Source organism: Odontesthes bonariensis, chromosome 17 (genome assembly GCF_027942865.1).
Source record: "Odontesthes bonariensis isolate fOdoBon6 chromosome 17, fOdoBon6.hap1, whole genome shotgun sequence".
In the NCBI taxonomy this organism is placed as follows: domain Eukaryota; kingdom Metazoa; phylum Chordata; class Actinopteri; order Atheriniformes; family Atherinopsidae; genus Odontesthes; species Odontesthes bonariensis.
This window is the reverse complement of record NC_134522.1, coordinates 15,828,766-15,854,551: the sequence shown is the minus strand read 5'-3', so window position 1 is coordinate 15,854,551 and position 25,786 is coordinate 15,828,766. Positions and strand designations below refer to the sequence as shown.

The 25,786-nt window shown below is 40.8% G+C and overlaps 1 protein-coding gene across 1 annotated transcript in view; it reads right to left on the bottom strand.

Moving 5' to 3' along the window:
• The window catches only part of LOC142402480 (latent-transforming growth factor beta-binding protein 2-like), an 87,460-nt gene that overhangs the window by 41,356 nt on the left and 20,318 nt on the right, over window positions 1-25,786 (bottom strand). Inside the window, exons 4-8 of the mRNA XM_075488005.1 lie at window positions 11,963-12,225; window positions 10,861-11,064; window positions 7,775-7,981; window positions 5,883-6,166; window positions 4,625-4,727 (exon numbers count right to left, since the gene is read on the bottom strand). Of these exons, the coding sequence (XP_075344120.1) occupies window positions 4,625-4,727; window positions 5,883-6,166; window positions 7,775-7,981; window positions 10,861-11,064; window positions 11,963-12,225 (1,061 nt within the window). The remainder of the gene's footprint in view (window positions 1-4,624; window positions 4,728-5,882; window positions 6,167-7,774; window positions 7,982-10,860; window positions 11,065-11,962; window positions 12,226-25,786) is intronic.

Sequence of the window (25,786 nt, the reverse complement as noted above, 5' to 3'; positions counted from 1 at the left end):
GTGAAGAGAAAAAGAGGCAGAAGCCTGAGAAGAGAGAAGGAATTCAGTTAGATGGGCTCCTCAGCCATGAAGAAAGCAGTTCTATAAGGTAACTGAGTGGACTGGTCCATCAATCAAGTCAAAATACTTCATCAGCTTCTTCAGGGATTTGTAGGAGACAATTACAGTGTTGACTTCCCTCACTTATCTGGTTCAAAAACCTAATTATATGTGGGAGAGGGAGGCTACGGAGACCGATGCCATCCACAGGACACAGTCTTCCTTTCCATTCCATTAAGGGATGGACTATAAGAAAACAACCATTACAAAAGCCAAGACTACCTCAGGATCCTGCACTGCAATTCACTTTCTGACAAGCCACCACCAGACAAAGAGAGAAGACCAGGAGCAAACAGAGCTTTTTAATCACCATCAAGGTTTTCAGGTGTTCAGAGTTTCTCCTCTTAGCCTTCAAGCCAATGCTTGATTGGAACAAACAGCTTAGAGTGAGGTAATGCTCTTCCAAAACAGAATGTCTCCTTGGCACAGCCCACATTTGCCAATCTGGCACAAGCCATATCACATGCCCTGTAAATAATGTGTCCCTGCTGGTGAAGCTAAGGCTCATCTGTTTGGTCACATGGGATTAATGTCAATGTCCTCTGGTTGATACCGACATAAATACAAAACAAATGATTTGACCATTTGCTCAATCATTAGCAGTTTTAGCTTGTATATGTCTCCAATTGCTTTAACCCAACCAACCCACAACACATGTGAAGCAATGACAACAAGGCTTTGATGACTAGCATATTTTAAAATTTGCTACATCAAATCTTTACTCAAAACATATTTGCAATTGTTCCTATTTGCCAAAGAATGCATTTTATATCTGTGTTTGTAGTTTGACGATTTAGCTTAACGCCCTTCGCAGAGATACTGATGACAGTGTAACACGCATCAAACACATTTGAAACAGACCCACATTCCTCTATAATTTTCAATTCACTGTGGAAAATAAACCACCTTGGCTTGTTCCAAAAGAAGGCATACCACGGTACATTCCCCATGTTTAACTTTGCTTAGATCCAATTAAGAAATGGATCGCAAATTTCATATCAATCTTCCTCCAACTGGAATTCATTTCTCATAGCTGTAAGGTCTGCTCCACCCTGATTAGCCACACTGATGCCCAGCTAATAGTTTCATCATTCTAGTTGCGAAAGAATAACACCAAGTCAACATCAATGCATCAAATGCTGTTAGAGAGATTTAACATCTCTATCTAATCCCTATGAAAAGCTGCCGTGGAGTTGTTCCAATGCATGTGTTCCGTTGCTGTCATTTTCTTGGAGTAAGTCATTCAATCTCTTTTTTTTGTCTATTAACAAGAGTCCCTGTTTTTTTCAGAGCTAATAAAAAGCAACCAGAACAAGCTCTGACCCCACTGTGGATGTCAGATTAAAGGTCTTGAGAGTAGATGAGATATTATGGAGGGATGAGTTAATGTTGGGGAGCTCTGTGGGCCCCCTCATTTGCTTCATATTACTGATCAGATTTGAACTTCATGAAGAATAGTGTCCCCACTGCAGAGAGACTCAGAGAGGACAAGGGACCGAAACATGACCTCTGTAGCACAGAATTAGAGCCAAGGCTCCTGTGGGTGTGGTGGTTATTTTATACCCTAGAGACATATGATCTGGCTCCCAGGGAAGCTTCCCAGCATTGCTGTTGGAGGGAGTCACGGAGGAAAGCTGCCCATCAATGACAGATAGGGAGATGAGGGGCTTGTGAAAAACTATTAGCTGCAAAAAGTGCAATAAGGGAGAAGCTACCACCGCTGTTATAGAAAGTCATGCATTGCGATTTGCCTTTACTGATAGAACATATCTTTAAGACAACCCCAAGGTTGCACAAACAAGCCTACCCTATATCCTTCTATTTAAAAAAAACAGATTTTTGTCAGCATCATAGTAGAAACAATCACTGTAGTCTTTGTGGTGATTTTCCTCTGTCCAAGTCTGCGGTTTGTGGCAATAGTGTGCTACACAAGCTGTAATTAAAAAGAAAATATGAGGAAGAAAAGCCGAATGAGAAGCTAACCTTGCTAGCTTCGGAGTACTAGCAACCAAAATATTAACGATTTAACTGGCTGTCAGCCTTCAGTCTTGCTAGTAGCAAGCCTACGCATGCTAATGGCCAGCCAAAGGAGTGTATATTCCAGTAGGTTTTATGCATAGTCACCTCTTCATTTGCCACCAACAAGTGGCCTACATTAGTCAGTACATGGTTTCATGTAAGAGAGAGTCACCTCTGTTGACTGCTCCGTAGTCATAATTATGTCCTTTTTACTGCTTAATACAGCATGGAGGATTTGTGTAAGCAAATTTCCAAAAGCCCTTTTCTAATCATTACTTAATTCAGCATGCCATTGACTTGTTCTCTTGATCATCTCTACATTAGTTTCATAAACTGCAATTGTAGAATGAGTTCAAAGCCAAGTGTAGGGCTGTTTTGTTACTCCACCTCACCATCTAAGCCAGAGGGATGGATTTGACTACAGTCTTTTCTGGTTGATCTGGATCTCATTACAGTCCAGGAATCCACAGCATGTGACTTTTAAAGGCCCTGGCTCCTAAAGGCTTCGGCTCCCACTGAGATGGGACACACTGGCATTCTTGCCTCCATAATGACAGTCCTCCCTCACATAAATTGGGCACACATGCAAACACACAATTTCCCTCCTTACTGCCACAGCAGTGAGATAAATTCTCTGGTGTATCATAATGGCTAATGCCCAGATATATCAATCAACTACACTGAAATTATTATGTGCATATTTTAAAGCTACTCAGACATACCCAGCCTGAAGTAGAAGCAACACTTTATGAATCTATATCATTGTTTCAAGTGAGGCTGATGCAAACACACTCACATTGATGTGGAGACAGGAAGGAAAGACTAAAAATCCTTTTTGCAACAGAACCTTGTTAAACTGTAGTCATGCTGGCATCCTCTGTAGGTATAATAAAAAAATATGAAGTACTGAGTCTTGCTCTCAGTCAACAGTGTATTTTGCAACCAGCCATAAACTGACCAATGGCAGCATTGCACGCCTAAACACAAACTAGGCTTTTATGACATAATTATCGCATACTCAGCAGGAGACACAGGAGACTTATATAAAGCTATATGACTTCGCTCTGTGATGGAAGCCGACAACTGCCTCATTCTTCATGAATTATGAAGAGAAACATCATTTTTCGAGGCTGTCGTCTCCAAGTTGCCTGTCATTCCTGTAAAAGACTTAAACAGCACACACATACTTCGACTTAAGTCAGAGAAGAGTGTACTGTAGCTGAGAGACAAATCTGTGTATCTAAACTGAGATCAATAACACTATGGAGGAATGCAAAGTATTTCTCTTATTAAAGTTTCCTCTGAGGCCTTTGGGGACACCGTACATGACTTCATTTTTCCCCTCAAACAATCTCTCTGTCTTCCTGCGTGTGACCCCAAAGCCTACAACAAGTTGCTTTCCAAAAACAGCCACAAAAATGAGCAATCAGGGTATTCACTTTGTTTCACCCTCAAACTTCAAAGGAGGGAGGAGAAGGAAACATCTGGGAGCCAAAAGAGATCATGCTTCGTAGGGACTTGGTAGGAGTGGGAATCTGGCATGCCGAGGGAGACAAAGAGTGAGAGGGTAAAGAATGGATTGACATGCATTATCTATGGAGATGGGTCATGTCTGCCTCTCATTAAAGTCTAGTCAAACATGGTTCAGGCAATCTGACAGAAGTGCTATCTGTGGGCACAGCCATGATATGATTAAGAATCTGGAAAATAACTGAACGTCCTATGTGGCACTGTGCTGTATCCATTTCTTATGAGGTCTAAATCAATGAAGGTCCTAATCACATGTACAGCTGTCAGGCCGAGTGACAGTTTCGATCTACAGTAGATGGTGTTGCCACCCACCCAGCTCGCCAGCATACAACCACCCTGCTGCTTTTCCTCCAACCTACCGCAGCTCTGGTTGCAAAGCTCTTCATTTACTCACTCTTTCAAGGCCACGTTGGCTCTCGCCTGCAGGGTGGGTGGCACGCCTGCAAGGGTCTCATCTGTATGCTAAATGCGTTTTCATTTGGTTCCCAGTTTTGGTTTTATGGAAGTGAAAACAGCTCCAATTGAAGCACCGTGTGCAGGGGTGCGTCTCGAAGCTGTCTAATGAAGACTGCTGCGTGCTAATTATCATCAGTCATCAGATGAGTTTAAGCCTGTGATAAACGATGTGATAAAAATCTACTTTACATAAACAATGGCTGCCAATGATTACAAAAGAAATCACTTGCTAATCTCTTTAATATGCAGCACTCAGAGTGGAAAACTCTATTTAGACCAGTTGTAAAAAAACAAAAAATATCAAGACATTTAGATCAAAAGTAAAAAAAAAAAAAAATATATATATATATATATATATATATATATATATATATATGTACACACAAACACACATACTCACATATATATTTATATATACAGTATATATACACACAAGACCGTAAATAAGTCAGATTTATTGTGTAATGGAACAGAACTACAAAAAATGTTTAGATCTGATAGCTTAGTGCTGAGGGCTTACCTGGTTTGGTTGGACACTTTTGGCACTTGTTAAGACCCCAGGAGGCACCAACACTTCCACAGCAGTCATCCTGTTTGGTTAGGCCTGGCAGAGGCTTGCCACACTACAACAACACACATCTGTGTTATATCTATGAAAGAGTTTCACAAATTTGTGCATGCATGCTTGTTTATGTACAAGTGTTTGTGTCTTGGAAAGAGTGTATATGTGGTTATGTCACAATGTGCCGTATCTCAAAGGACAGAGTGAACCAGACACATGTGAGACTGTTTAGTTGGAGGAGGATATAAACACTGAGTCCTAAGACCAACTATGAACCTCCTAGCGTGCCTCATTAAGGCGCTTGGTTAATTGTGAAGTCAGCGTTCTATCAAACTTGGCCAATATAAATTAACTTAAGAGAGCAGTTTTGTTTTCAGAAGAACACAAGCTCGTTGGCAGCAGAAGATGGAAAATGGCATGTTAAATTTTTTTGTGGTACTTCTGTGACAATGTTCTGCTCTTCTTTGCCATAGTTGTTACACAGTTAGGTTTAAAGCTTCCTATTAAACCACATCCAGTTAAAAGAGGAACAAATTCTTGCAAAAACAAGTTATTGTTGCAATTGCATAACTAAAGGCTAATGGTAGCTAAGCAAACATATGCCGAACTAGTTATCCTCAGATTAGCCAACCTCATTGTGCTGTGACTCAAGCCTTCCATCCTTGACTTTGTCAATACATGACTGTTGCATCATACCAATTTATACTGACCATATGAAAAACATAAATCTATAGTACAGGCCGTACTGTGTCCATAAACACTATGGAAAGTCTCCTCCCTTTAGCTACACAGAAGACCACAAGGGCAGGATATGAAGCTTAACCCTGGTCCTGTAAATTCATTCTGATTCATAACACACCTTGGGGACCTGTTGTGGAACTGGTGGAACGTGAAATGACCAGTATGGCCTGAGCACATACAATAAATTCTGGGCATTATATAAATGATTCTTACAGGCTCACTTCCTGTTTAAGACAGAAATTTTCACAGTAGGTGATGGAATGTGAAGATAATGGCAGTTGATTTAAAACACACTTAGTATATATATCATATTATACTATATTATATATTATATATTATATATCATATATCATATTATACTATATGATATATAATAATATAATATATATCATATCATATTTCAAAATACTTAGTTGGCTTAGATCACAAAGTGGTGACTTCTAACATTGTTTGTTTCAACAGCTTAAAGCAATACCTGTCCATCGACTGTCTCCTGAAAGCATCTTCCAACATGGCCATTTAGACGGATGGTTGTTGTTGTGTGACCGTTCCTGTGCCCATTGGTGTGTGGATGTTTGCTACCATGCATGTTGGTGCGTTCATGTCCATTCCCTGGCTGAGAGCGCTGCTGAACAGAGTGAGCCCCCTCTGTGGTGGCTGGTCTCTGCCCAGGCTGTACTCGAGCTACTTGGTGGATCTGGACCTCTGCCTCGGGTGGGTGCTGAATGTGGACGTTCACCAAGGATGGGTGGAGAGAGGCTTGAGAAAGAGAGATCCAGAATTTAAATCAGAATAGTGGGTGGTTTATAGTTTCATATTTGGAATATTGTAAGTGGGAGACTCTTCAGCCAAAGCATGAAAGCTGTATATACATAGTGCAATTTCTGAACTATCAACTAACATCCAACACAAACTTGTTCACCAAACACTTGTTTAATCTCCAAATTATGAGATCTAGAGTACACTGAGCTGTGAACGTACTGCACAACATCAAAAACGACACAAAGCGTCTGGCATTTAGTGGTTTAAAACAAATCATTTTAAATACCAAAGACAGATTTACTGAAGAGCTGAAAAGATGTCGCAATGTCTAGAATGGGTTATTTTGTGTTTCAAACAGAGGGAAAGCATCAATCTTTAGGGAGTGCCAGGTTTTTTTTTCCCAGAATCCTGACCAACTTTCATGAATCCTTATATCACAGACAGCAAAGTCTCCAAGGAGCGGACCAGACTTTCTCAAGTCCCAGTGAATCTTACTCTTTACATAATACAATGTATACTCTGTATACATAAAGCATACAGACAAGATGGATAATTTCTTTGCTATGACAAAAAAATCCAGATATTTCTTCATTTCAAAAAACTTAAATAGTGGTACAGTTTGACATATTAAGAATCCGCATTAGATGAAATGATAACATTTTAACACAATAATACCAGAAAAGTGAAAGTCGAGTAGCAAATCTTTTGTTCATCATATTTATATAAGATTATATTTCCCTCCTCTGTTTCTGATAACCACTTCTGTTTTGATAAAAGCAGCAGTGTGCAAGCAATGTGAAGACTTCCACTGAGTCATCCATTTGTTAATTTGCTCAAAATAGTGTCTGACCTCAACAGCTGCCTCACAGAAGCAGAGCATTACACTGTAAACAATGTTGAAAATCAAGATTTAGACTTTAGAAAATGCCTTTGTGGCCTTCATGTTGCTTCAAAAGAAAAAAAGAGAGAGTGTGTATGTGTATGCCATCCTTACAGTTCTGACTTTTGAGGGGAAACAGAGCCACAGAATCTATGAAACAAGTTATTGTTGCTAACTGTGTTGCATTAGCCCCTTTTTGATCCTCACAAGTACAGCAGATATTTTACCAGCAAGCTTTAAAAAAGCTATTATTGCTATTTGTGACATAACCTAGTTGTAAGTTGTAAGTTCAGAACTTTGAATATGAATCAATTTTGTGTGATCATATCATTTTACAACAGTAATGGCACAGAAACCTCTAACTGTTACGCAATAATTTCTCCTTAAAAACTAAACTTAGCAGCTGGTTTGGTTTTGTTTATTTCTAAAGACAACATTCAGTTCTTAGAATTTTGTAATTCTTACCTGAAATTGTAAATGGTTCACATGCATATAGCATATTTTAACCATCCTGGTTCTACAGACTGCTTCTAATTCACTAATTCATGCAAACATTCATGCAGGGCTTCTTATTACATACATGTTCTCTATATAGGTGCTCTCTCTCTAAAGTAGAAGTAGATTAGAAATTCAGGGGCAATGTAGGGTTCACTTTCCTGCCACATCAACACTTGTCCTAAGAAGAGAGAATTACTCCACACACTGATCACAGCACAAGTGTTTACCTTGTTGATTGGAAAGAGGCAGAGTGTACATAGACAGGGATGGAGATTTTTGTTCCTGGTGGCTGGCGACCTTGCGGCTGTGAGGAGTGGGTCTGGCAGGAGGCGGCAATGGGAGGTGACAAAACTTTCCTGTTGAGTTTGATGGACACCAGCACACGTCCCTGCCGATGCAACGGCCACCATTCAGACAGGGGATTTGACAGAAGACTGCAAAAAAGAAAGAAGTTTATAAGTGAGAGATTAGCAAACACAACACGCCACATTTAATTACACAGCATCTTCACACACAAGGATCTGGTAATAAGAAACAGAAGAAGCAGTCCCATTAGGAAGGGCATGTTTTTTAGGCTTCCTGTGGGTAGGCTTTGTTTGCAAATGGTCATGCTGTTTTCTACTTTGGCACTACCTGACACCTCATTCCATGTGACACTAATGGAATTTTTTGTCTCGATTTTTTGTCAAGGCATGGCACTGCTCTTTATGCTTTGCCTCCTTCACAGGCATGTTTTGCCTCACGTCAGTAATTACATTCTCCTGAACAGGGTGGTGCGTGGTTATCAGTGACTCATCCAGTCATAATTTGGAGAAAATAACATCGAAAATAATAGAATGAAGATTAGAATGAAAATAATCAAATGATAATAAGTGCATGGATGGCTGCATGGAACACTTGTTTAGCTGGCCAGGGAAGAAAAAATGTGAATTTGCCAAACTATCTAATCTCATAGAAATTTCAAAGGAGAGCAAGTGCCTCAAAGTAAATTGGATCCAAAAATAAACTGTCTCCAATTTGATTTATAGTTTGCAATTCACCATAAAATATAAAAACAGCAATGGCCAGATGTTGTTTGACAGTGGTGGTTTCACAGACCTTTCATAGACCTTATCTTTAAGCATCAGAGATGGGTGCCAGGCCAGCACCTTGCATACCTGGGCCTGCTCCCATCTACAGATTTGCTCTGACAGGACCTCTCCACACTCAGAACATCAAAGAAAAGAAAATCAGCAAAAGACCATACAAGCAATGATGAATTAAGAACTACTCGAGACAAAAAGGATGACAAACCAAACAACAGAAATATAAGGGACTGTTTTACAGGACAGTTAGAGAAATGAATGGCCCACATACTGTGAGATAAAAGAGGCTGTGCTTGTCATGGAATCATGCAGGGAGCTGCATCTTCTGTGCCTCTTTGAGACAAACCCACTAACAGGGTGCAAACAGGGCACAGGGAGATACTGCACAGTCTTGATTGCATGTAGAGAAATTAGCTCCCTGCCAAATAGCATTAACAGCAGTGAGACTGGAGGAGGACAAAAGGGAGGAATGCGGCAAAAATAGATCAGTAACAAATAAAGACTGAAAGGGATTAGGAAAATATGCTAACAGAAGAGATTGAAAACAGAGGAGAGACAGGAACAGAAAGGAAGATGGAAAAACGAATGCAACTGAAAAGATGTGAAGAGCAAGACAGATACTAATGCGGGCGGGCAAGCATTGTTGTCCAGACGCACAGGAAGAACCGGCATGTGATTTGACATGCCGGCTAAATTATCAACTCAAGGAGGCTATTAAAACTTCTTAATGTGGGATGCATGTCTGCACCCAGTATGAGGCAGGATCTATTCTTAGACAAACTCTTAGTGTCGACTCCACAGACAATGCTCCCCGTCTGCCCATCTGTCTGTCCATTTAACAGTCTCTAATGACCCAGGAGACACACACACTTTTCACTCACTAAACAGACTTCTACCCTTCTACCCAGCCTAATATCTGGCTTTAAAGTGAGTGTTGTACGTAGGGTGTGAATCAAGAGAGTCTGCAATCATCCAGACAGATTTTACTGCACTGTGTAGGCAACATAACAACAGCATGAGATAACTGTTTGCTGTCCACTTGACATTCCTGGACGAACATGCGCAGCCAAGCAACAACAGGATGCAAGTCTAAATGAAAAGCAATTTCTTTTTAATGTGCTCTTTAACACATACTTTCATATAATGAAGGGAGATTACTGGAGAACAAAATGGGGCATAATAACAGAATGTTGTGGAAGAAGTGGAAGCAAAAGGAATGTAATCTTTTGGAAGCCCTCTGTCAGGACTCTGAAGTGTTTGGAATATCAATGTCATCCTCCAAAACCCCCTTTAATGGGTGCATAAATCTTCAACAGCAACCTGTTTATATTTTCATAAGTCACTTAGATTCTCACAAAAGAGGTCAGTGGATTTGTATGAAGGTTGGTTGAATGTCTGAATGTTTGTTTGGGTTTGTATTTATATAAGGTGAAAGTGGATATGACTTATACATGTGTATGTGTGTGGTATGTACACCTTTCACATCTAATCCTCAAGTATTAGTTATTCTAAGCTCAATCCTTAAAACTAATGAGAAAACTAAGAAACATGTAAAGTTGTGACCCTCCCTTTGGCACTGACCACCCCCTCCCTTCCCATGGACACTCTTGTGTGAATTTTGAGCAAAGCCCCCTGGATAAATTGCAGGTTTAATGTAATCCCTATAAAATCCTGTTCATGCTGCTACTCTTTCTCTCTTTCTGCCTCTCCCTCTCCTCTTTCATTCGTTCCTGCTCTCCCAGAGAGCATGTTAAATGGTTAACAGCGGGGCCAACCGCAAGGTGCAAACCGCAAGGAGATGGGGCTAAGTGCTGGGAGCGTGGGACCACCAGCTCCACGTGTGTGTCTATGAAGGGAGATTAGCCCCCTTATACAGAGCCCACTTTTAATCTGCTCTACCCCGGCCTCTCCTGCTTTCCCTGCCTCTCTTTCTCCTTGACAGGGAGAGTTTTGTAGCACAGCTCTCAGTCTTTAATCTATACCACTCTTCCTCCTCTCTGAGCTTACTATTCAGAACAGACAGCATGCTACTGGGAACCCATTTTGTCCAGCTCACCCCATAAAAAGGAATGACATATCAGAATGGAGACACATGGAACCTGTGTGAGAATTAGAAAGTAAACATAAGAGACACTGGGAAGGCCGAAGTGAGAAATTACAGGACAGTGCAGAGCAGATAAAAAGACGGGCAGTCAAGAAGAATCAGAGGGCCTGAAGTCAACACTCACAGAGTCTGAAGCCCTGGTTCATTGACTCCTGCTGCTGCTGCTGCTGCTGCTGTTGCTGCTGCTGGTGCGAGTTCTCGCTGTACACCGTTGTAATGTCTCCCTTCTCACAGCTGTTGTAGCAGCGCCCGGCACTGCACACCCTTCGGCACATCATAGGTGTAAAGACAATCTTAATGCGGTCCAGGTTTGAGGTGAGGTTGGCCCCTGGAAGACACACACACACCTGCTTGAGAAGGAGCAGTAGCAAATACAAGCTGGAAAGAAGCTGCATCCTTCCTCCTTCAGCCTTGCAGCGACACACTCCCTGTCTGGGCAAAGGGAGGTTTATAAGTGTGCGAGGGTGTGTGCTGACGGCAGGCCAGTGGCACGCTGCAGCTGAGTGAGCAATGTGCCACAGGCCCGCAAATGGAGAGAAGAATACTATTAGGTTTACGGGCAAGCGTCCAAGCCCTTTATCTATGAAAGAAGGTGTTGTGGATATGTGTATGTGTGAGGGAGACAAAGAGAGAGTAAGTGCAAGTGAACATTGTGTAATGGTGGGAATCTGTTCAACAGCCGTTGCCCTGGCACAAGGGGGGAAAAAAGAGAAGCTAAAGCAGCAGACAGCTGTGTATTCTGGATTGCACATCAGAGAGAAGAAAATAAGTGAAAAGAGAGTAAAAATGAGGAAAGACTAGGTCACATTTCTTTTAGTTGTAGGTAAAGGCCTCTGGGTTTGGTGTCTGTCACGTAAAAGAAGTGACAGCTGGATTCCAATGCATGTAAGTGTGCAAGCACACACAATGAACGCATCACTGACATGAAACGTCTGTCTGTGTGATGCAGACCACAAAGACGATAAAATGGGTGGACAGGGGGATTAGATGAAGTGCAGCCTCGAACCATGCCAGTTTTTTTTTTCTTGTTTCTAGTGTTCCATATAACAGTGACGCAATTAGATAGATGTGTATTGTAACCGCTGTTAACTGTCCCAGAATGGGAAGAGTTTGTTTTGCAGATACTTGGAGCAGAGGAAATGTTTGGTGCAAAAGTAAAATGAGAACATGTTGAGATGATGTCGATGTCAGAGTGGTAAAAGGCATGTTTAGTTTCTGTTTCTTACCTTGTTGTGGTAGCAAGTTGCTGAACTGTCCATGCTGCTGGCTGTCACTGGTAGGCCTGTGACTATTAAAGGAAGGTGCATCGCTATGTCCGCTCCTGTGTTCATACCAGCCCCTGTGCTCATTGCCATGACCATTAGCATAGCCATTGCTACTCGGCAGAGCATTAGAGGTTATAGGTCCAGAGGATGATGGATAACGTTTCACAGTACGGGAGGTCCCAGTCTGCTGATGGGAGGAGTCAGGAGTCCGTCTCACTTGGGACCTACGAGTCAAATCATCACAAGACCATAAACATGTGATCTCAGATTAATGTCCCACACATAAACACAGTGAAAAAGATGCATCCATCAGCAGCTTACTTTATGTGCATCAGCATGGAATCAGTTCATGTGCAGCCAACGTGTGCAACGTCTCATTCATAGCTTCACTAAATTGAGTTTATAGATGAGGGGCAATGATTTTCAAATTATTTTTGTTTTAATGACATAAATAACCCACATCATTATTTAAGTGTTAAGTTTCTACGAGCATCTTTTCACCTCTGAGGGGCAAGACAATCTCAAATTACTTAAAGACTGAGCTTGATATTAATGACATTTCACAAGAGCAGACTGTTCACTGCTGATTAACAAAAAACAAAGTGTCAGACAGCCAAAGAGATAAAAAATTACCAATCCTGATGGTTTATGTGTGTAGTTGTGCTGCAGTGATCTTACAAAAGTGTGTGATTAAACACATTAGATCTTTCCATAACCCCCTGAGTTTGTATGACTAGATTATGAACTCTTTTTTTGTCTGACTGTAGCCAACCGGGGGCAACATCCAGAAAATTGCACTGGAATGGAGGAAGAATTAAAACTAGTCGATGAACAAAGCTTGACCATGGCTGTGAGGGCCACATTTTTCACTGTGAGCATTTGATTTTGGGTCAATTACCAAGCCTGTGAAGCACAACCTGGAACCTGAGCTCATGTGAGTGACCTAGAGGAGGTGCGTGTCTCTCAGACAGACAGGCAGACAGCCCTACCTGGGCTCTGGCATTGACTGCAGCATTCCGGGATCCAGCTCTGAGAAAAACATCTGGATCCCACTGATCTGCCTTGACAGGGAGTGAGCAGAGCAAGACAAAGAAGAACCATGCCAGATAGATCAGGCCAACAGTTCTATATAACACACCTGTGTTCCAGAAAGGTGCTCAAGGCTCTAATCAAACCCCAAATGAGGATATAAACCATGTATTAACATTCATTGTGTGTGGTTTTAAGACACATATTGAATAAGCTCATTTGACCTATAGACACACAACAATAATCAGGCAACAAAGACGTGTACACGCACACTGGGCACAAATATGTACGTCCACACATTGACAAACAAAAAAGCAGACAAAAACACACCCTGTCCCAGCTGTGCTAGATGTAGCACAAGCCTCTGCAAGTCTCCTCATTCATAGCATACAAACCACATTCCTGCTGCCAGGATGAACAGGACACTAAATGAAAAGGGGGAAAGGGAGACAAACATTTGATAAAGGTCACATCATTGTTTCGAAACCCTTACAGCTGGTAGCAGCTGACCCAGATGCTGAATCTCTAGGGTGTGTCCTAGAGATAGGACATGACACGGGAAGACAAGAGGTTCTAGTGTCGTGGTGGGACAGGATGGACGGGAGGTGGCAAACCCAGTTACAGCTTCCAATCTACATTATTGTTGGGTTTTTCCACCCTTAACACTCACACCTGGCCTGCAAGCATCCTGCCTCACTTCCTCAGCTCAGCCAGATGTTGTTCCTCCTGACTTTCTCACTTTTAAATGGCAAAGTTACTTCCTCCGAGCATGAGCTCACCACTACCCTCTCCGCCTGCAGATCAGGGGGCACAGAGGGAAATCATGATTTGCTCTGCATGCCTGATGTCATCATTGGGAACTTCAAGGCCCCTGCGGCCCAAGTGGGAACCATTCCTCTATCTTGTTCTGCATTGCTTGAAAGCAATTTAGAAGAACACTGCCAAGATTACATAGAACATGGTCTGAAGAGACAGATTGAGAAAATATTTTACGGTATCAATTGATAGCTATCTAGTTTTAATTGGTTAAATGATTGTGTCATAAAGAGAGCTGTTGAATTGGCACATAGTGCAAAGATGAATAAAATACATGGATGAAAACATATATTATTGAAGCTCAGATGTACATGCAGACCGACCTAGACCTCACCCCATCTATTATGACTGGATTCTGCAGTTTCCTTCATCTCCAAACTTTTGATTGTCTATCAGGTTTTGTTATGGTTACAGCATCCCTCAGCTTAACAGTTTTGGTTTATTTTCACAGTATTCAATGTCGTCCAACTATAGCTGGTGAACACAATGGAGCAATTAGCTGCTGGTATTTTGTTCAGGAGATAGTAAAGACTAAAAATAAAGGTAAAGGAGAGTGAATAGTGAGCTCCCATTATCCAATGACGTCAAACAGTTTTGAACTTAGCCTGAAAATGTCTAACAAAGAGTCCTGACTTAAGATTGATTTTGGAGAAGAGGGAGCACATTTTTTGGTTGAACCTGTTGCCTTGTAATTACACATTGAGGCTGATCAAAAAATATATAGAGGTAAAAATAAGAAAAGATTAATAAGAAAACAAAAAGAAAACAGAAAGAAAGAGCCCACAATGCACTAGTTCACTAACCCCGTGTGTGGATTCAGACACAACCAGAGTAACATGAACTGGTCAAGTCTTACAATTTAATCTCTGTTGATATACGATGTAATTATGAAAACTATTCTATGCCATGAACATCTCTATTGAATTAATTATGAGCTATACTTTAAAAGTAGGCTAAAAATTCTGTTCACATATCAATAGTAGTTTTATCATGCTGGTAATTTTAGTACTTTGTGTATTTGGTATCACTGGTGGAGAGTGGCCTAGCTTTAACCGCTTTATCTGCTGGTTTCTGGCTCGTGTGCTTCAGAAGTCTTCTGTTTTTCAGCCACCCTTCAATAGACAAGGAAGCTGACACTCAAACAGCTTGTTGGTTGACAAAACTACTGAGAGACCACTTCTATGTTGTTGCAGTTTTCCATCAGGGAAATGTCTTAGTGTTGTGATCACTCTTATTTCAGCCTTTATTATGCTGGGTGTGAGATGTGAGAGCATCATGAGATTGACCACAAACATCATCCCCGATGCATGATCTAATCTGTATGAATTCTTTATTCTCTCATTTGCTCAAAAAACATCATCAAAAGTCTTCCTTGGCACATCGGCCATTTCTCATCATGGGGTGAGGGCTAATGCGCTTTGTGAATAGCTTTTATCTTTACAAGAATATGGTCTTAATTTCAAGAGGAAATTGTTAGAAAGGATCATAATTCTAAAAATTTTCATGGTATTACGACAAGCAACATTTTGCACTGATAAACTATGAATATGCCTCTGGTCCTGGAACAAAACTCCAATTGAATTTTAGTACTGTCCTAAGTAAATCAGTTTGGGAGGATTTACAGCAATTTATCAAGATTGTAAATCACTCACTTTTTCACTTTATTTCCAGATGTTGATGATACAATTTGTAACTTCTGCATGACTATGGAGTTGCCAGCCAGGTGGTGATTAATCAGTCTCAGCAAAAACTTGTCTGTCTTGCTCTGCTTAAGATACAGAACACGAAGGTCCCTTTTTCCCTTCTATGTCTAATTTCTCATGCTTTCCATTACTCCAGGATGGATGCATGCTAAAATGACATTGAAATCAATTACTCTCCAAAAAAGCACAACCTAAGGAAAAAAAACCTTTGCAGCACACATTGATGTTGAAATCCTGAAATGAAATCAAATTATATTAGTTTTATTATTTAGACTCTTTGATTACACTAAGGATATTCCCTGACATACAGTGTATGTCTTGTCTGAGATCGAACATGTTCAGAACATGTGTTTGGTAATTATATTCCAAGAGAAACAATGAATTCTGATAAATCTCAGGCCAAACACTTGATCAAAGTGATAGCAGGAGAAGCCTCCAACTAAGACATTAAGTCATTGGCACTGTCCACCTTCACTTATCATCATTCATTTCATATGCACATATGGAAAGGAATTAGGGCTAAACTTCAGCCCTCATCTGAGGAAATTACAACTCATAGACAGTGTTGGCCAAGAATCCACATTGTGCATGAAACAACACTACAAAGCTTCCAATGGATTGCAAAAGTATAACTTGGCACTCGGACGCAAATCTTTTGAACCCTTAGTTGCATTACAACATGTGAATATTAGTTCTCAAACATGCATGGCAGGCAGCGTGCATGGCAGCTCCAACCTCACCCCTTGAACCAGATGAGTTGGAGGGAAGACGCTAACAGCACACAGTCAGGCACTGTGAAAACACAAGTCAGAACCAGGAACTGGATGGCAGTCAAAAAGGCTACAAACCCTCTGATCTCTGGACTTCTGCTGATGCTGTGCATAAACCTTGCTAGTAGAGCAAACTTAATTTCCCTTCCAAGCAAAATGCCAGGTGTTTGAAGTTTTTGTGTTCTGATGAAAATGCATTTGGCGGGGGCGGTGGACACAGCTAGGTGGCTTTGTTAAGGTGCCAGGAAACCCCTGTGGTGGAGGCCTGGAAAACACCACCTCTAATCATCCAAGTGGTGACCATGTTGTTTCTGAAAGTTGTCTGCTGAGAAACAAGTGCCTCTTAAGTAGATGTAGGAGTTCTGGATTTATATGAGGATCCTTACACACACATACACACAGTGACCCAGATCTTCAGGAATTGTTTATATCTTAAAATATCTCTGCAGTCCACTTTGTATGACGAGGCCTGATCAGTGTTTATGTGAAGCACTGCGCAGTAACCTATGAGCAGCAGCTGATTCATTCACTAACAGTTCTGTCTCGGAGGTACTTTCATGATCTTCTATCTCTACAAATCTTCTGAAGAAATAAAGCACTCATGACATTTGATGTATTCTAAGCAGAGTAACCTACTTTGGGGCTCAGGATCCCTTGTAGGTTGGAAAGAAGGTCAGCATAGCTGTATGAATTGTTTTTTTCACAGGCTCTTTCAGCACTTGAAGCTCAGCACAGGTCCAACTTGGCAAAGCTCATTTTTCATTTTGATTTGTTTGAGAATAACAAAGTCTGAACCCACATCTAATGGGTTGGATTGTTGGCTTGTGGCAGCTAATGCAGAAAATAGAATGATATGAGGAGGTTGTCTGGTTTTTGGATGGAGCCATTTGGCTTTGAGCAGACTGTCTAAACAAGACAGTGTGACAGCAGGCAGAAGTTTCTGGCATGAGCATCCCAGTCTCGGTCACACTGCACAACCCGATAGCTCCCAGGCTTGTCACTTTATCCCGTCACAGTTTTCTTTGTGTTGGACTGGACATGACCTCCAGAGTGATGAGTGGCAAACTTCTGCAACCACCACAAGGTTTATAACCAATCAGCACAAGCATTGCTCCATTCTGTGAGTCATTTGTCTTCTTATTTCAACAAAATGTTTAAAAGTTCCATTTACCTTTTTCCAACATGAAACCTCAGCCAGACGTCCTTATTACATAAGTACAGCACACAATTAGGACAATTTGGAGGTTACATGGCAAATGGGTATATAAATGAGGATGATCAAAGACATAGTGTAAATCACAGTTTGAACACATTTGTCACATTCAGATAAAATGATAAAATGACTGTTTTTCATTTCAAAGGCTGTGTTTGGATATGCATATCATTAGTGTAACTGAAGGGAAGAGAAGGAATCCAAAAAAATGTGCAAACAGGAGCAGAGACAATGAAAACTTTGTGCTGCTCAACCACTGCAAACACTGTTGGCAACAAAGAAGAAACAAGATTTATGAGTGTATTTGGAACGCAAACTTTTGCATTCAAAGAGAGAGCTCTTTGAACTATACGGAACACAATTTAAGACGTACAAACTGATTTGGACACAACAAGGCTTTGTGGCCCTATTCCAAAGTTTTTAATTGTTTCCTACCAAGAGCTATTTAGAGCAGTTAGAGATTTGGATTCAGATGGTGTATCCTGAAAAAAATAAGCTGTGCAGCAGAGTTAAAAAAGCACTCACTTTTTCAGGATAAATGCTGTTAAACCAGGAAACACTTTGACACAGACAAAGATGATCCAGCTTTCTCCAACAGTTTTTGAATTTGAGAATGTCAAGATATTTTTCAGTAAAAGGTTCAGCAACAGATGGTGCTCCGTGTTTTACAGGCATGGAAGGAGAGTGCAGACTGCTGAAACTAGTCCCAGGAGGTGTTATTTGAGAGTATTAGCGAAGACATACACACTTGACTTTTGTTCATGTTTTGCTATTCAAAGCCCAACAGTGTTATGAATCTCTGTGACAACCAAGAAATTAACTATAGTGTAGTTTGGAGAGGATCAAATATGGCAGATTAGCAGGAAAGATACTGAAGCTTTATTTCTGATATTTGATAAGATATTAATTACTAATTGCACACTTAAAGTCTATTTTGTTTTAACTTTGTTAAAATGTCTCTCAGGCCCAAAGCAAGATTAAGGAACAGCTTCAATTCAGAGGTTGTTTCTTAAGAGCCTTGGAGTGTTTTTTAGGAGGTGAAAGAAAGCTCTGCGAGCTGAAAAATAATTAATCCTCTCTTACCCAGCCATTCAGTGCACCAAACCATCTGTACCACCAGTGGTCAAACCCCACTGTGGTCATCTCATTCCTCAGGCTTTATGCAGAACGCCCTCATCCATTCATCATTCACTGAGGTCCCTGTGTGCTTCTTGCAATAAAATCCTGAGGTCTGATCCTCAGCATGCACCAATAAATATAATATCCAATCCCAGGGACATTTTCATCATACTGTTATTGTGTGTTCCTCATAGCAACAAGGTCACGCAATGGCATGGTGGTAGTTTTTGTTCATTTGAAACTCAAAAATAACCCAACAGCAGCCTCTGTCACATTTAAGTCCTACCCTAAATTACAGCTTTTTGTGAAAGTTTAATCTGTCGCAGTAAAGGTTTTGCCTTTTCTCGCAGCTTGCTTCGCAAAATATCACGCAGCATGTGCACATTGTTAAAACTCACAAGAGATCTTGATTATACTGAAGGAATAAGCTTGATCTCTCAGAAAATAGGCGCTGCTCAAATATAAAAAATGCTCACTAACTTATATCATTTTAGTTTTCTTACTGAATTCTTCTAATCTCACAGAAACTATCTCTTTAAGAGGTGGCACTGCATTTGGCGTTAAGGAGAAAAACATGTTTAAAAGCATTATTTGAATATGACACGAGCATTAGCTTAAGCTGAACGAACACAATATGATTCAATTTTGGAACGAGTGCTGCTTGGAAATCGAATTTAACTGTGCCATTTGGAGCAAGCGGTCCAGTAAGTGTCCCGCACTATAAATAGAAATAAAAGAGAAACACCTGGTTACAGAAACGCATGCATGATAAGCTCCTGTCCTGTTTTCCTTGTATACAGGTCATCTAAGGCCAAACATCACTGTGTATTAAAGGTCCGGTCTTTCTTTGATAACATCTCTAGTAATTATGACTTGGAAAATTGTGGGTTCTGGCAGAATATCACCCCTGAAAATCTGGGTGTGTCTCAGGGCTTATCGCATCAGCCACTGAGGCTGGATTAAATCATGCTTTCTATGTCTGGACATTCTTCCAGGAATCCCACTAGTAGCGGCCAGAACCTTGGGTAGATAAATTATTGTGAAGTTGGACTGATTCAGAAAGATTTTTTTGGCTCACGGGAGATAAGGCTCATACAACAACTGGCCCTTGTACACAATGAAAAACAGAGAAGATTCCTGATAAATTCACTAAGAAAACAAAGACTGTTATTTAGATTTGCCAAAGTGCTACACAGACAAATGAGGAGATGAAGCTCCTCCTAACTTTGCTTTCTTCAACACCAGCATAAAAAGAGATTTTTTTTGTAAATTTGACCTCAATGAGGTTTGCCAACACAATGTGATCAAAACATATGACTACTGCAATCTACTCAATCACAAGCCAAAAGCTGTGAAATAAACAGCTCCATTTTTATCTCTAGGGGGCCTGTAGCACTGCCAATCTGTCTGTTTTCACCTCAGCATTTATAAACTAGGGTTTTCATATATAAGAAATCCAGAAGGCCCAGATTCTTGATGGAAGCAAGGCAGTGCGGTAACTGTGGTTCAAAGGCTGGAATCCAAATGCCTGGAAGCATGGTGAGTCGAGAGGCCATTCAATATTCTCCAGTTTATTGTAGTTTCTCTGATCATTCACTTAGTGAAATGCCACAAGACAGGTCAGCAGGAAGAGTCATTACAAAGTGCTGACTGAGACTATGTCTATTTGCCGGTTAGCATCATATGTCAGACTCCTTTGACAATTAGCCAGAAAGGGCTTCCAAAGAAGGAGATGCTTGAGGGAATTTTTTTTAGAACAGGCACATAACACTGATTTGAAAATCAAAACTTAAGCAGAAGTTCACACAGAACACAGGGGATACATGTCAGCATGAAAAAGGATAACGCAAAACAAGGGTTGTGTCATTCTTGTTGGACATCTTTCTTCGTATATTTGCCCTGTTTGGAGGTCTACTCCACTGCTCAGCCCCACAGGAACCCTGTGCCCTGACATCTGCATGGATTAACTAGTCCCATGTAGCTGTACTGCTGATTCATGTTTTCAACACCATGCGATATATGTTGGAGATGAGCCTGATTGATGTTGTCTCCATCTGCCTTAGCATTGGAGTATGAGTGCATTCTGGGATAGGCATCCTTCTTCCTGTAACTACAGGAACAGAATTTGTGCCTCTCAGACAGCTGCATCTGCAGAAGCCACGATGAGATGGATTTGGCTACGGACGCAGAGTCCACTGGCACTGCAGCACACACTGTGTGTTTCAGATGGGGCTTTAGGAAAGTCGCAACGGAGGAAGAGAAAGACATATCTGTCCCATGCTTAGATCAGAGTTCTCTATGGTCCTTTGTTCCCTCTGGCCTAGCAGGAAGCCAAACACTCATGGGACTCGTCTGGCTCTGTCTCTGTAGGAAAACACACAACAAGTCTTCCTGGCCTGGCTTGGTCAGTATTGTTGTGTATTAAAGTTCCTCACATACAAAAATTTATAGTAAATTTAGACACACGTTACCAAAAAACACCCCAACATATGCTGAATCAATCTTGATTCATTTTTACTTTACACAAAAGTTCACCATTTGCTTTTCTTGGCAAGCCAATAAAATAATCACCTGAGGAGAGGGTGGCCTTTGTAACTGAGTCTTCACTCTTCCATTTTAAAGCTAAACCCTCAGTAGAAGAAGTACAGAATGAAAAACTACCACAGAGAATGTCCAGTCTTATTCCAGAAAGCCATATCCTACTCATATCACAAGAGAAAGTGCTCAGCAGGGACTGAGGTCAGGGCTTGGGTCAAGTTTGTAGCATCAACATGAAGTACAAACATGCCTGCATGCCAAGAGCCAGTTAACCTGCTTTCGTTCAAGTTCATTCCCAGTCCGAATGGAGATACAAATCATAACTGCAGACCCACAGTCCTATGCCTGGTTTAGAAAAGGCCCTATTCAGATGAGAGCATACAGTACTGTTCAACCTGTGGGAATTACCCTGCCCTTTACCCCTTTATTCTACTTTAACTTGACTCCCCGTGTACTGTACAAGGCCTCTTCTGTTTGGGCAGCAGCCGAGACGGAGACATGAGGATGATTCTGGACATGAATTCTCTGAGTAGCAAAGCAGACAACCAGTTGGCACAGTCAGAAAACTTTCCCAGGCTCAATGTTTAGATGCATATTTTAGCCGTCAGAACAAATACATCTGATCAAAGTCAGAGGTATCGAGAGTAATATCAGATGTAAAGCAATGGGAACCCTTCTCTTTTAATTTATCATGGTTTCAACTAAAAAGTGGTGAGTGAATTTCCACTCCACTATTTCCAAGCTTATGATCATATTTCATTCAAGGTCTGTGTTACTTTCACATTTGATACCTTATAGTTTTCAGTGATCATCATTACCATGAACACGGGTAGAGTAAAACAATACTTCTATACAGGTGCAGAGATCACCTACTGTAGATGGCTTTGACAGGAGCTCCGGGCAGTCCTGGTGGTGTGGTTTGTCTGGAGTGGGAGTGAAAGCGACCAGTGATCCATGATAAACATGGAGAACTCCCACTATGACCACAGTTTCCTCTGAAAAATGACTGGGTGGCTATGTGCAAAGCCTTGAGTCAACAAGCCATATAACCACCAGCCGCATTAGTCACCAGTAAGATGTTGGGGCCGACATAGGCATTACAGTTAATGCAGAGAAAACTGCATGTATTGCTGTCTTTACTGGGTGTTTTCATTGTGTTCTCAACATCTGAGTATGTTACCGGGTTCAACCAAATTTTGTAATTATGTCTGACCCTATTTTCTTTCCCCTGTGGCGGTAGCTCTCTGGGAGGGCATTTCTACCCAAAATCTGTGACAAAATTTTGGCTACCTAAATCACAAAGAATTCCTCCGCAAAACAATGTAAAATGAAAAACACAGCAGGATGTAGGCTACACCTACAACCCTTACCCTAACCCAAAAACCTAAAATATGTAATCTGTTAATTCATTTAAACCTTTATTTGACGGACAGATGTACCAAATAAATCATTTCCAAGTTTTTCACAGACCAACTTCATTGTCTTACGAAAATATAAACACATCTAGATTTTGATGGCGGCAACAAACTTGAAAAGAGACTTGAGACAGGCAATAAAAGGCACAAAAGTTCCTAGAAATAACACTTCCTAGAAGTTCCACAAATAACACAGTTTAAGATGATTTAGAAAATTGATTGGTGAAAAGTGAGGGTGTCAGGACCTGTTCGCTTCAGGAAGAAACTGTCTAGTTATATACTTACTCTAGATGGCATTTCCTTTGCTTCTAGTACTACAGTGAGGAACCTTGGAGTTATTTTTGACCAGGATCTGTCCTTTGACTCACATATAAAACAGGTTTCCAGGACTGTATTCTTTCACTTTCGTAATATTGCCAAAATTAGGAACATCCTGTCTCAGAATGAGGCATAAAAACTTGTCCATGGATTTGTAACTTCAAGATTGGACTATTGTAATTCTTTATTATCAGGCTGTCCAAAAAATTCCCTGAAAAGCATCCAGCTGATCCAAAATGCTGCAGCCGGAGTTCTGATGAGAACTCGCAGGAGAGATCATATTTCTCCAGTTTTAGCTTCTCTTCATTGGCTCCCTGTTAAATTACGAATAGAATTGAAAATACTTCTCCTTACATAAAAAGCTCTGAATGACCAAGATCCATCATACCTTACAGATACCAAAGGGTAATATTTTCCAAGCAGGTGGGGCTGTGCTGGAGCATATCTCAGCATATCCTGGCGAGAGACAGGATACACCCTGGACAGGTCACCATTCCATCACAGGGCCACACAGAGACAAACTATGCAAGCTCACACTCACTCCTAGGGTCAATTTAAGATAATCTAATAACCTAACATGCATGTTTTTGGAGCCAGAGTACGCAGAGAGAACCCACATATGCAACAAGAGAACATGCAAACTTCACACAGAAACCAGGAACCCTCTTGCTGTGAGGCAACAGTGTTAACCACACCACAGATCAGCCCAGAGAATAATCAGTTTAGAAAATGTTTCTCAGTGGAAAATTGCAAATACTTAGGGCCTTTCAATATCTACAATTGATCGTTTTGTTAAAAGATTCAGGGAGTCTGGGGAAATCTCAATACATAAAGGCCAATGGAAGTGAGCCATTTAGAAGTGAGGGCTTTTTCAAGCGCTCACGTAGCACTGCGTGGGACACTGCCTTGCCACCTTGATCAGTATAGCCACATGGGATCGACAGTGGTACCATCAACATGGTAGAGGAGTGCATCAGTGTCATGAATGACTTTTATATGTTAGGTTACAACTGAAGCAGACGTGTATATCAAAATTTTTAGAGACATTTGCTATCACTAAGGTGATTCCTTCTCCAGAGAGGTCAGTGTTTAAAGTGTACAATTCCAGAAATCGTTCTACATTACTTACAACAGCACAGCTTTATTACAGAGTTTCAAAATGATAAAAATAATACATATAAGGAGTAAACAAACTAATTTGTGGGAACCTTTTTTTGATTTAGTATTTGATGAATGACGTGTCTTTTAAATGGGACTTTACTGGAGGCACCAACTAGAAGCCATCAGTGAGGTTGAACTTTAATGCACACCTGCTTTGACTTTACTTTTGACTACAGTGACCACATCCATTCTTTGCATGCAGTCTATTGGTTCCATGCAACAGACACATTTTTCAAGACCAGAATAACTAATTAGACAGAATACAAAACTAAATTATGAGGTGTTAAGGAAAAAAAGAAAAACAGTACTGGGTGCTACACTGGGATTTGTGCTGTTTGAAGTACTGGTGTTTGGTGGTAATGTATCAGGCTGTGACATGTACACTGTGTATGATACCATTTTTATTTAATCAAATAGTTGGTAAAGAACAGCATCTCTGAACCCACAAAATGAAAGTGAACTGTAACCCTATGGTGGACATAGTCTATTCTTTATAATGAGTCATCAGATGCAAGATTTAGAACAATGACTTGAATTATTTCCAGTATAACCGTAAACCTGTTATTCAGGTAGCAGCTGGTAGCTATGCCGAGTCTCATTATGTAAGGGAGACCTGAGAGAGATGACCTTTGTCACGATGACCTGAATAAAGCAGGCACATCCTGCTCTGCCCTGTTCTGTTTCCTGCACCAAGCTGATGTCAAAGTCAACTGTTGTGTAGTGGAGTTGATATGAAGGACTCACAGGCGGTGGGGAACACGTCCTGTGCGCATTATCACTCTTCCAGCTACACCAGGAGTATTCACTACCAACCCTGACCTTCATACTGGGATTTATGGGGTTTTTGGGCTGACAGGGACCAGCCTTTCACAGGCTTTCACAGCCTTTACTGCTGAGCATGGCGCTCACAGGAAACACAGGGTTATAGTAAAATGCATTTGTTCCACATCACAGGTCAGAGGAGGAAACCATTATTTGGTTGTCAGCTGCACATAGGATCTACTTACTTTAAATTTTACAGTTAATCCCACAGAATACAAACTTGGAATATTTGGGATGCTGTTGAAAGGGTCCAAGGAGAAATATGAGGGCAAGAATACAGGAGTAAAGTATGAAATTTTGCTCCCATAGAATCTCCCAGTACTTGAGGTTCCTCATGTGTTCTGTCAATCCCACCATGAAGTTTATTTTAGGTGGTCAAACCTCTATTTATTCTGTATGACTGTTGGTCGAATAATTGAACAGCCCTAAAGTTGAATTGAACTAAACAAGGTAAAGGAAGCTGGAAGCGTAGAAGAAGACTGTATAACTCACAAATATGTCCCCAAAGGGGCAATCGTGGCTTAGGGAGCTGGGAAAGGGTGCCTGCAAATCCCTTTTATGAAAAAGTCTTGTTAGTAGGATATATTTAGAGCATCTCTAAGACTGACTCTGACAACCGTGTACAGTTTAGTATTAGCATTTAAATCTTAAAACAATGGGAATTCTCAACAATTTCTCCAATTGAAGCCGTCCTACGGGTTCATTCATACCTTCATCCATATGAGCGTTTTAACAAAATATATTTGGATTCCATAATGCCTGATTAAAAAAGCCACTTTTAAGCCCCACAGCGCTTAAGTGATGGTCTGATGACATCTGAGCTACACATCATCTTCTTCACGTGCACAAAGCTGATTTTTTTTTTAAGAACCATGAATGAA